The sequence below is a fragment of the Vidua macroura genome, chromosome 11 (assembly GCF_024509145.1).
Source record: "Vidua macroura isolate BioBank_ID:100142 chromosome 11, ASM2450914v1, whole genome shotgun sequence".
Classification (NCBI taxonomy): Eukaryota; Metazoa; Chordata; class Aves; order Passeriformes; family Viduidae; genus Vidua; species Vidua macroura.
Genome location: NC_071581.1, coordinates 9,541,069 through 9,553,787, shown reverse-complemented (window position 1 = coordinate 9,553,787; position 12,719 = coordinate 9,541,069). Strand labels below are relative to the sequence as shown.

General features: G+C 38.7%; 1 protein-coding gene across 5 annotated transcripts in view; it reads right to left on the bottom strand.

Annotated features, from left to right (window-relative positions):
• Positions 1 to 353: 353 nt before the first annotated feature.
• PHKB (phosphorylase kinase regulatory subunit beta) overlaps positions 354 to 12,719 on the bottom strand; it is a 70,615-nt gene continuing 58,249 nt past the window's right edge. For 4 of the 5 annotated variants that reach the window (XM_053987253.1, XM_053987251.1, XM_053987250.1 and 1 more), the window contains 7 exons: positions 12,538 to 12,628; positions 10,761 to 10,963; positions 8,562 to 8,696; positions 5,413 to 5,542; positions 4,908 to 5,015; positions 3,467 to 3,607; positions 354 to 1,252 (listed from right to left, as the gene is read on the bottom strand). In XM_053987253.1, the coding sequence (XP_053843228.1) occupies positions 1,115 to 1,252; positions 3,467 to 3,607; positions 4,908 to 5,015; positions 5,413 to 5,542; positions 8,562 to 8,696; positions 10,761 to 10,963; positions 12,538 to 12,628 (946 nt within the window). In that variant the 3' untranslated portion in view covers positions 354 to 1,114. The remainder of the gene's footprint in view (positions 1,253 to 3,466; positions 3,608 to 4,907; positions 5,016 to 5,412; positions 5,543 to 8,561; positions 8,697 to 10,760; positions 10,964 to 12,537; positions 12,629 to 12,719) is intronic. The other variant, XM_053987252.1, reaches the window with a different exon arrangement.

Below are 12,719 nucleotides of genomic sequence, written 5' to 3'. Positions count from 1 at the left end.
CAGCAGGACCAGGGGCTCTGCCCTCTGAAAGCACCTGCCTTTGACAGCAGTGTGGCAACAACTGCTCCTCAGCTGAGCTGCAGCTCCTCACTATCAGGTTAATTAGCAAAATGTTTAAGGATCTGTTCTAGAGCTTAAGTGTGTTTTGTGCTGCTCAAAGTAGCACTTCAGTGCTGCAAGGTGGTTCTTGTAGCAGGTCAAAGGTTGCCACTACTGTCAGCAGGAGTCTCTTTGCATGTCAGAGTATTTTTGACAGGTTGTTTTTTTTTTTTACAAGCATTTGCTTTTTATTATTTTCACCAAAATAAAGCATATAGCATACAGTGTTTTCACACATTTAGGAGATAAATAAGTGTATCTTGAATTCTTTAATACCATGATAACATATGTAATACAAAGTTATTTCTTCACTGATTTTAATTTAAATACAGCTTGTTTGCCTTTTTTTAAAAAACAAACTTTTATTGTGTTACCATACATTTCCCTTGTTAACTTACAGATGTTTAAATAACAACTGGGAAAATACAGTGATGTGTATTGCTAGAGATAAAAAGTTTCTCTATTAGGATGAAACCTGTATATCAAGTTACCAACCTGTAAATTAAAAAACCCAACACATTAAATGAATGCTGTCACTTGAACCGATAAAGAAAACCTTAAGAGAATAACAAATACTTCACCTTCAATTTGTTTGTAGAATAATAAGAAAATAATCCAGTTTTTGTATTTCCACACTGATTGGTATGCATATTAATTTATCTTCTACTTGTTTGCAATTATAAATAAATAGAGGTATAAAGACAAAATCTCATACTGCCGTTCCCTTGAATTTACCAGCTACAGTAGGTGCATATTTTAAGATCATAAATACATTCCCATTCAACTTAATCAAATACCATAGGACTAACTTCATGTGCTTACTTTCATGCTGCATAGCTGAGAAAGGAAAAAATTTGGTGGCACTTGGTATCTTTAATGGCACTTCTTTCAGCAAAGGATAGGATGCATTTGTGTCACTAGCCAGGGTTACCCTTCAAACTAGTCCCTTATAATTGGCTTGAAAAATACATGGAACACTAAGTAAAGCAACAATTCCTGTGCTGGGTGCCAAGCTTTAGCTAATGGTGCAGGGATCATCGTGGCTTGATTTCATTTCTCCTTCCAGCAGCAAAGTGATCACAGCCTTGCTCAAGTAGCTGCACGTTCCCTTTTTTCCAAGTGGGTGGGTGTTGTAGAATGCAGTCATGTCACACTGCAGAGAGGGAACAGAGGCTGCCATTAGTGTGAATGTGGAAAGCAGCCACACACAGGGAAATAAGAACATCGTCAGATTATGGTAAAAATGCAAATGTGTATTTTGGACTCCAAAACTAGAGAATAATTCTGTTCAATTTTCAGAAATCTCCCATATGTACTTACCTGCATCTATTTCCTCACTGAGTTTTCCAGGACTGCACAAATCCCACCTTCTTAACATTTTTTAAAATGTCATAGCTGTCAGAGAACAACTGCTCTCCTAAAACATGCAGCTGTGTGATGCCTGTGTGGTAGAATGGTGAGCCAGGGCCTTGGGTGTACATGAAGTGTAAACTGACTGAAGATTTATTCAGAAGGAAAAAATCCTAGATCCAAACCACAGGTAGCACATGAACTCATTCATTAATTAGATCACCAAAATATGTGTCCTTCACTGAACACCTGTTTTTCACAGTTAGTGACATTAAAAACACCTGCTTACTCTCAAATAATGCATTAGCTGCTCTAAGAAAGGTTTAATGCTTTAATTCAGGAAATTGGTTGCTGTTACTTTTATTAAATCAAGGGCAGAGATTGTGTGGAGAAAATAAGACGACTTCTGTAGTTTTAGGGTGTGTCTGAACTTACTAGAATAAATACTTTTAATATTTATTACATGTTAACAGGGAATCAATAAAGTTCAAAATATTTGCAAATCCATTTAATGGAAGACCATAGTTCTGACAAATCAGGAGTTATTAGCAGTGTTAGGAAACCTTGAGACAGAGCACCTAAGAACAATCCCAGACAGGGTTGCAGTTACTGCCAGCAGGCATCCACCTGGGAAAATGGGAGAGCCAGGTTCCAGAAAATTTTAATGCAAGGAGCTGAATTTCCAACAACAATCTTTAATATTAGTCACAACTCTAAATCAGGGCTCTTTCTAAAAGACAAAAAAGCATTATTCTAAGTAGGTCTGGGCTTGCAGAAAAAAAATCCATCACTTCAATAGAGACTAGGGCAGCACCAGTAAAAACTGGGGTTTGCATGGAATTTTCCTTTCTGTTTGTAGCCATTGGGGATTTGCAGCTTGTCACAAAAGTCAGTAGCAAATTCCAGGTGCTGTGTGGAGCTGGCACTTGAGAGCCATTTGTGTGGATGATGGGTGGTTTTGCTATGGCCACAGAGTCACTACCCTCCAAGCAAAAGGATCATATGGACCAAAAGGATCATAATTTCCAGGAAATTTTGTTCTTTTCTAAATAAAGGTATTGTGCAAATTGACACACTGCTGGGGCTGGGTATCTGGCTTGCTTTCAAATCTTACTACAAAAAAACAGTGGCAAAAGAGTGAACACTGAAACATTTGAAAGAGTTCGTAAGCAGCACATCCTTCCTCATCTTCTAAAGGAACTAAAAATTCAGCAAGAGGAAGAGCTGTTGCATACCAATGTTATGAATCAATAGATTCTTCAGAGCTAGTACAGATAACTTCAGATATATTGTCCACAATAAAATGCCAGCTGGAGCAAGGAAGATCATCCTCAGTAGCTCTGGGACTTGTCTCACCATTTTACTCTTATCTCCTCCTTCAACCAGGCCAATAAACCTGGCTTTATTACAGAATTTCAGAGCTTTGAGGCACCAAAACTTGTAGTGAGAATATTCAGAGATCTTTAAGGCATAAAACCTATAATTCTAGTGAAGAAAATATTAAAAGTGTATATTCCTTTATTTGAATTTTAGCCAAACTTTTGCCAGTTCATGAATGCAAATCTAACAGAAAAATCAGTAACTAAGAACAGTTCTGTATTCAGGTTTGTACTTTAATACTGTCAATATGAATTCTTTGGTTATTAAAGTTTCCTTAGTCTCTGTGTACATAAGATCCTAAGGTCACACTTCCTCACTGAGCTCCTAAAGAACTCTTTCCCCTTTGAGGAGAACTCTTCCAGCTCACTGAGAGTCCCATTTCAGAGCCATGGAACACAGAGTATTCTCCTTACTGTAACATTTTGAATTTACAACTCAGCAGTAAAGTGCACCTCTTTCATCTCTGCTTAGAGGCTCTTTGCAGATCTAGGTAGCCCTTGGGTATATTAATTTCTTATTTTTGTTCCATTCTGAACTTCTGTCAATTATTTTTTTACTCTGAACTGCACAGAATGAACATTTAGAAATAACTTCAATAAGAATAGTAAATTTGGTAAGACAGCAATATTTTACTCACTTGATTTTCAGCTCCCTTTGGACTGCTGTGATCTTTCTGAAAGTCATGAAATGCTTCTTGCACCACCTTGTCCAAGTCCACTTTGTCCTGGAACTCTAGCTCAGGATTTCTCTCCAAAATAACAGATATAACCATCAGCAGCTAGAAGGCAGAAAAAGATTGTAAGACTTTAAATCTCATTTTTTTAAATTCAGGTTACATAATAGCACTGCTAGTAATTGCATGTGCCTCTTTCAAGCAGGAAGCCATTTAATAATGGCACAGGTGATAGTGCACAGGTAATAGAATTCTGATTTGATAAAAGAATCACTGGAAAAACAGGCTTTTAGGAAAGGTTACAATTGCTGGTGACTGCCTAGGTAAGGGCATGGTGTAAATGATTGACATTAACATGTAACTTGGCTGGGAGCCAGGGAAGTTATTTTCTGTTTTATTCAGTTCACTGTGTGGCTGAACAAATGCTGTGGAGAGAGTGGAAAGCAGCAAACATTGAACCTCAGCATTTGGTGTTCTGAGGCATAATCACAGATGTGAAAATTCTGTTATGACAAAGTTTATCAAAACCAAAGAGAACAGTCAGCACTAAAGCCTCAGTTCATCAGAATTTACATTACTTACATCTGGAAAGGGTTTAAAATAGGAAGGTGAACATGATGAGTGTCCTGTTGTAACATCTACAAGTAAGCAGAGGAGTCTGCACTGGTCACCTTGTGTTCAGTACTTGTTAACTTTTAGCAAAAACTGGGAATGCTCCAGCAACCAGCCTGAGCATGAGCTATGAGGCAGAATTGAGAGGGGTTTGGTGTTCCTGGGGAGGAGCATTCACAGGCACAGGGGCACTGCCTCGGGGACTAACAATGCAGGCTGCTGACAGCACAGATGCCAGGTACCAGGGGGCAGCTGCTCCTGACCTGTTCTGAAAGCAAACATTGTCTGCAGTGGGGGGAAGGATTCAAACAGCCTCTTGCTTTCCTCTTAGGATGAGCAACACAAGGAAAGGGGAAGGTGGCTGATCCAGTAGTGTAAAGCTACTCACTAGACAGCCTCAGCAGAAAGGGAAAGAAGAATGGTTCAGAGGGCAAGCTGGTTATTTTAGAGCTGTTTTCCTTAGATCTAGGAAATTGTTAGGAAAAGGCATGGGCTAAGGACTTGAAGGAAAGCTACACTGGAAGTATTAGATTTTTACCTCCTCTGACCTAATTGTATTGCTAGTGTCATTAATATTTGCTGAAGGGAAAGAACATTATGAACTCACTCTGTTCTGAACATGTAACAGGAACCTGTTTAATCATAAAAATCTATGGAGAAACCTCTGAAGCAAGTGTTTATATGGAAAATGCTATTTCTTTGAATATTTGAGTCTAAGTTATTTTTTTATTTTGTTTTAGGCTGTAACATACTAACACACACTATAAAATGTCATTAATTATTGGCCACAGACCTCCACAATGATCTGCCTGTATTGTGGCTGGTCAATGTTTTGCAGCATATCTTCAACTAGGAGGGAAAAATTCATTTCATACATGGTCATATCCGATAAGGTTGGTTGCTGAAAAACAAATCATACTTTTATTCAAAGACCACATGCATTAAATCAAACCCACCCCCAGGCAGAGCATACTTGCTTGCTGAACAAATAATATTCAACTAAGAAATAATAACCTTTTTGTAGGATCGAAAAGGGAGCAGATTTCAGAGTTCATGACTTGGAAAGAATGTTCTACAATTACAGTTTTATAAATGTGCTTTAATAGAAATAATTTGCTTTCATTCTGTTCTAATTGTATTTTACTCCAAATGAAATAGAAAACTTGAATTTTTTTTTTCCCCAACTAACAAGTTACTCGAAGTAAAACATGATGGCAGAAAATAACCATTACTGGTAAGGAATTTCACCATTACTAGTCAGGTGGAACAGCAGTACCTGAGCCTGTGTGTGGGATTACCTGGGGCAGGAATCTCCCTGCCACGATCAGGCCATTGGGGGTTCTCTCCAGGATCTGCCACACGCGGTCGTAGAAGCCCGCAGGAGTTCTGTTCAGGGAGCCATCCAGCTGCCTCCTGTTCAGCCAGCTCCTGTGGGCACACGGGGACAGCCTCAGCACAGGCTCTGCACAGCCCTGGGAGCCAGGCAGTGACCCAAAGGCACCTGTGCTGCACACACAGCACTGGGTGCAGGCTGTGCTCTCTGCTGAGGGGCACCTAAAGCAAACACAGGCTCAGCACGCAGAGATCCCAATGTGATGTGATCTCCTGGGGGTGCCTGTGCTTCATGGAACTGCAGAAGAAGCAGCAACTGTGAAATCCATCCAGTGCGGGCCAGTAATGGCAGCAGATCAAATTCATCAGGTCTAATCATATAAGAAAAATGCATTTCAGCAGAATTGTTGAAGGCGGGGGTTTTTCCTGATGATCTGTAGAAAACAAGTGGCCAGGAAATTTAGAAGATTCAACAGAATGGTTTTGTAAAACTAAGGCTTTGAGCAAATTGAGTCACATTCTTCATGAATCACAAATCCTGTTTGCCTTCAGAAGTATACCAGTTTTTTTACTTAAAACCATCAAATATGGAATTTAATTTTCCTATTTTTTCTTCTCAGTGTTACTACAGGAATGGGCCTTTAGCCAGAATGTTTAAGACACCAGTAATGGAACTTGAAGAAGTGGCATCCATGGCTATGAATTAATTGCTGGATTCATAAGACAGATTTAAGTCTCGTGCGACTGTCCTGAATGTATTTGACAAGACTTCCTCAAGTTACTTAGTCCTTAGCTGCTTTTTGAATTTTAAGTAGAAAAATCAACACATACATGATTTTTTAGAAAAACTACAATTAAATTACTGCTTTGCAACATGCCTCATGTCTTGCTGTATTTCTAAGACCTGGTTCTGGTAGGCTGCTTGAAAAAGACAAAAAGAATGAAAAAAAAAAAAGAAAAAAAAAAGGGAAATTCCCTGGTCAACTTGAATGATGTTGTTTTGTAGAGCTTTCAAAGCCTGGCTCAAATTAATTCAGCACTAATAAGTTTGGGTGTTTAGTTTTTGGTAAGTGGTGCATTTTCTGAACAGGTTTGAGCTCTAGGTAATTGGGATACACTTTCTGAGAACAAAGGAGATGTTTAAAGTTAACCCTATAAAGCCAGGGCTAAGCCAACATACAATGTTGGCTCCTTTCCTGTATAACTGCATTGGAAAAACACGGCAAGGTAAGAAAAAACTTCTCATGAATCACTTCTCAGTTAAACACTAAACTATTAAAAAGTCATGTCTACTACGACAGTTTCACCTTATTTTCTGTACAGCTCTGTCCTTGGATTAGGATAAGAAAACTTCCATAAAAGCAAAAAGACCAGCTTGTTTTCTTAATACAAAAAAAGAATTATTTGAAGATGTCAAAAATGCTCTGACCCACCTACATTAATAGGGTCAGGAGGAGAGTCTTGCAAACTGAATAAGCAAAGTGAGTTTCCGAACTGTTTGGACCATTAAAAGAACAATGCTCCACTTAAAAAGAGTTTCTTGTAATCTTGTGACCTACATAAATAGATTTAAAAGTGTAATGTGCAGAGCCTGTGCTTGCAAAAATGTCTTCTGTGAAAACTTGGAGAGAGGTTAGTTGTGGAGAGACTGTTAGGGAGGTAAATAGACCATTAGCCTTTTCTGTATGACAAATTAATTGGCAGTGACCTATGGTATCACATTACCAGAGATTTTTTTTTTCTAAAAACATCACAAGAGTAGGAAAAGCTGTCCTCAAAAAGGAAAAAAAAAAAAAAAAAAAAGAAAAGAAGGAGGGGAAAAAAAGAGTATTCTGTATTTCCTGGCAGGAAGAAAACTTTTAAAAACAAGTCACTAATGGGCGAGGAAAAATGAGTTAGCAATACTGTACAGGAAGTTAGAAAAGAAGTTAGAAGATTCAAAGTTTTGAAGGATATGCTGGTGAGTTTTTGTACTCAGATAACCCAAAAAAGAAATCCTCAGCAACTCAACCCAAGTGCCCTTCAGTGACCTACCCATTGTGTGTTACAGGCATCAAAAGCAGCAGCTGCTGTGGCAACACAGGTAAAATCTGTGACAAAAGGTGGTGCTTGAATTGCTTATTGAGATTGACCAAATGCTTCCTAAAGAGCATTAATATTGAATGGAAGATGCTGCATAGGGGTTGTTCTGCTATGGTTTTACAGGACAATGTCAGCACCAACATGAGCAGAGACAGCAACTAAACAGCAAGAACTGGTAGCACAGCCAAGGCTCTGAAAAGCATCTGGAGATAAAGAACAGAGCCCGTGGGACTGAGAGATGAGGCAGTGATTGAAGGAGCTCTTTTCTCAGGGATTATAGATTGGGGAAAAACACAGGTGTGTTTTGAATGAAGCAGGAACATAAAAAGCAGGATGTGTGGTGTAATTCCCCTTTGTTGAGAGGAAAAGCCCATCACCCATTCAGTCAAGGACTGTGGAAATCATCAGCAATATTATGTGCCAAAGTTTAACTTAACTAGAATTAAAACCAAGAGGAAGAGTTTTGACTTCACTCTTACCAATAAAGTTATGTGGAAATACTGCAATTTTAACTTTTGTCTTGCATACTTGATATCACAATGAATGTTCTTTTTGGCAGCTGGCTACAGCTTGGAGAAGAGATTCCAAGTTTCAGGCAGTACCACTCTTTTAAGAATTCTAGCGAACATCTGCTCTTACTCATATAATAACCCAGAAGAAAGCAGGCCCTGAACAGCAGATAAACTGTTCCTACAAGTTACTTAAGTGGAGGTATTGGGTAATTTTTGGCTCTTTTCCCCACACCAAAAAGTGTAACAGTTCACATTATAGCAGACAGATCTCTTTTCTGTGGCAGTAGAGATTTCCACAAAGATAAAGCTGAAAAGGGAATATGCAATAGAAAAGAAACAATTCTGGAAGCTGGGCACATGTGAAAGAATGAAAAAGTGCATTTTTGCTACCTTCCCTTAAAAAATTACATAACTGATTACAGATGCCTAGTGATTTCAGGTGTACACAAAGCAGTTCAGGAATGGAATGTACTTGAACATTTCTGAATGAAATCAGGAGCCACAGCCCCACACCTCGTTACCTGCCCGGCTGCTGAGGCTGCAGAATGTCCAGCAGGAGCTGCTTCACCTCACTGGGGGACATCTGGTACAAGTCCTTGGCTGGCATATCCCCAGCACGGATTTTCAGTTCATACTTCATAGCATGGATAATCCATCTACATAAGAGGAGGAATATATTTATTCATTAAATACAAAGTTTCCAAATAGGAAAAAATTAGTCTAATAAAATAGCTCATAACAATTCCACACATTCCTGCTACTTGGCTGTCAGGATGTGCATAAAATATCAGACAACTACTCTCCTACTCTTCCTGTTTGATTGGAACATGATACAAGCTGAAAGGGATAATGCAATTAAGAAATGTGTTGTGGACCATACAGAAGATTGATTGGACTACATTTCCTATATTCCATGTTCATTAAGACAAACATTTACCTGCCTTTTGATGTTAAAATTCCTAGTCAGAATTATGCTCTGACTATATATGCATTTTGCTGATGAGTTTTAAAAAGCCATAAAATTTACAATATTTTACATTTACAAAGACTTCAGGGCTTATTTCTAGTTTTAGCCTTTGAAATTCCTTTTTACAGTCTATCACACTTTCTTTTTCTGCTCCTTTTTGAAAAAAAACTGATTCAATAAAAATATAACAACAGTGAAGATTTTTAGCCTGAGGTATCAGAGGGGCAGAACTTGGCAACGTGTTGAAGGGAAATGCTGCATTTTATTGTGCACATTATGTAAAACCAGTGCTCCAGCCTCTGATGCAATATCAAAGATGAAATAAGGTACAGGTACATCAGAAGGCAGATAAGCACAGAACTCAGCCTCTTAGCCTCTACACTGGTTCAGTTCCAGTAGGCATTACTGACAAAAGGAAACTGAACTAGTTTTTCATTCAAATAGTCCATAACACCTGATCAAGGCTTGGTACATCAGAGCCTTTCTGTGTTTATCTGAAAATGCAGTGAGAGATTTAGGCTATCATCTCCATAGCCACATTCCTGGTCAGGTGCAGGCCAGATGCAGAATGGTTTTGCTTAGGTAAGTGAAGTCACACTCCTCTCTAGGGAGCTCTCAGTAACTCCACAGAATTTGGAGATGCCTGGCCAGCTGATTCAGTGCTGCTTTACATCTGAGCTTTCCAGGACCATGCATTGGAGGTGCAAGGGCCCATTACTCTATGCAGAACATGCTACTTTCATTTAATTTAGCAGGTGATGAGAGTCCTTCTCTCGTTACTAAGATTAACAACACAGCTGGCTCAGGAATTCTTTCCCCACTCATGCCTCAGATGTGTCTGTGTGTGAGTCTCTCACTGGTATTTTCTCTTTGCAGGGGCCTACAAGCCACACCAAAGTCAAGGGTGGACCTTCTGCTGAGCTCTTCACTGATAAGAGGTGAATTCAAGTCATTTGGCTGGGAGTTTTTACAGTAATAGGGCTGTCAGAAACTTGATCTATTTCAACATGAAACCCTGAAAACAAATCAATAACAAGACACTAAATCAAATCATTATCAAACTGGAACGGCATTTCTGTGAGAAGGTTAATTTTGCTCACTGGAGTGGGTGATAACACTGAAATAAAGGAAATTGAATCTCTAGCATTAACCTTGGGAGAAAGAAAAAAAAAATTGCAAAAAGGATTAGCTACAGAGAATAAGGAAGGGGAGGAAAGAAGAGTAACATGGATCTGTAGAGGGGACAGAAAAGCATTTAAGTGCAAAAGGATACTTCCACTTAAATGTAATACAGGCAATTTTTTGTTTTATGATGACTGGAATGTACTGCTGAAGAAGAAAGATGAATCTTGCATGCTAGAAAAAAGGATGCTGGTATCTACCTCCAGTGCTGAAATGCTGTATTTTTCTCTCTGGGAAAAAAAAAGGAAGATGAAACACTTAAGTTCTGATTCTAAGGTGTGCTCACTGATTCAGTAAATCTCAGTCAGTAGCACCTGGCCTCTTCAAAGAAGTGCTTATTCAAATGCATGTCTCTTCCTAAATGTGAAAAAATTAATTTAACTTCTGTGGGTAGCAAAGTAAATGCAGATACCATGGAATGTGACAACACTCCAGCACAGCCTGTTTGTAGGTCACCTTGTCAAAGAACTAAAGAGAACAGGTGGGACGTAAATGATGTTTTAACCTTGATTCAAGTTTGTGGTTCTCTGAAGTCTACATTCCCCTGCAATCCTAGAGGTACTTTACTGACCCAATCCGTATCTTCAGCATTCCACTGAAGAGTTCTGGGGAATTGGAGATGATCCAGCCAATATGGATGACAAGTTCCTGCTGCAGCACAGCTTCTCTTTCATCTTGTAATCGGCATTTATCATAGATCATGTCCTTAATCACTGCGGGTGACAGGGGGTTAGAAATAACTGCTTCCTCCTGGCCAAAAGCTCCCAGTGTCACCTGTGGTACAGGGAAAACAATTCAGAGGATAGGGACAGCCAGAAAAGCACTGCAAAGCAGTTCAGAAACTAAACTGCATCAACTTTGCTTTGCTTGTTAAAAATTTCACAATACAAGGGTAATTTTACGTCAATGGCTGATGCTTGTTAATACTGTTAATTGGATGCTATTGAAGTAATAAACTTCACTAACAACCACACTGAATATGGAATATATTTTTCCAAATTAAAATAAAAATACAGGACCACTGCTTTGGTTATCATCAGGACTGTACATTAGGTTTAGACAGTTATATAATTTCATACATTTCAGCTGTGGAACTCAATTAAAATTCAGAATTAAATTTATAGTTTTGTTTTCTTATTTCTACTAGCATGCTAAAAGTTACAGCCTTAATTTTAAGAAAATATATTGCTGGTACCAGATTGTTTAACCACAAAAAAGGAATTTTATTAAAATTCTGTTTTGTTTTTAATCTACTGTCAGTAACACAGCAAGACTAGTTTTTCTGCTAAAATAAAGATCATTGTTATAATGTGATCAAGGAAGGGATGTTAGGTAAAAAAGTTGCCAAGAGCCTCAAATTATCAAATTATGCTGCATGCAGGTGTAGCCTTCTCTACAGCTGAGTAGCGCCAGAAGCACAAACCCAGACCTCAGTTTGGAGTAAGACAACATTGCATGTAAGCAGGTATACACATATATATATTTAATACAAAAAAATTACAGAAATATTCCATTTGTATTATTTAGATGCACCTATTCATGAATTTAATTTAAACTGTTATACTGGGGAAGAAAAACAATATTCTCCTTAGGAAAGGAAAAAACACTGACAATTAAATTTTCTTTGAAACAGAAAACCCTGACAGACCCTTTGCTCAGCTGCCACCACGTATTGTCTTATGCTCAATCACACAGAGAATGATTACATTTTCGTTAAAGATGCCTTAATTCTTCACTCCATCTACTTTTGTCAAGTAAGGGGGCATATAGATAAAATCACAGAAAGGCTTGGGTGGGAAGGGACCTTAAAGATCATCTCGTTACAACGTTCCTGGTCCAAACACTCCCAGGGATGGGGCAGCCACAGCTTCTCTAGGCAGCCTGTGCCAGGCCCTCCTCACTCCCACAGGGAAGAGTTTCTTTCGAAGATTTTATCTAGACCCGCCTTATTTCATTTTAAAGCAATTCCCTCTTGTCCTGTATCTACACGTCCTTGTCAAAAGTCCCTCGCCAGCTCTATTGGAGCTCCTTTAGGCACTGGAAGGGATTCCAAGGTCTCCCCGGAGACTTTAAACCCAAGGAGTTACAGAAATCATGCCCCTTCCTCTCTTCCATAAATGCTGAACTGTCTTTTCAGTCTTATTCTTTCATTAATTAAAATTATTATTCAAATCCAAATACAATTATTAGCAATATCTTTATTTTCTCTGAATTTCTCTTCTTTGGTAAGGTTTTTTCTTTAAGCCATCACATACTTTTAGAAGAAGCATCAGAGGCCTTCAAAATGAACAAGCCATTTGTTTAGTTTCTGTTATTCCTTAATGCAGTTCTGAGGAGCAAAGACTTACCTGCTTGCCCTGAACTAAAACATTAGTAATAGATGGTGCAAGGCTGTCCACTAGTTTACCTAAAAGACTTGCTGCGAAGCGCACAACAGACCTGAGGGCAGAAAACAGAGCAGTCCCACTGCATATCACATGCTAGTTTAATGAATTCAGATAGCAATCTGAAATCTGCCACAGCAGAATCT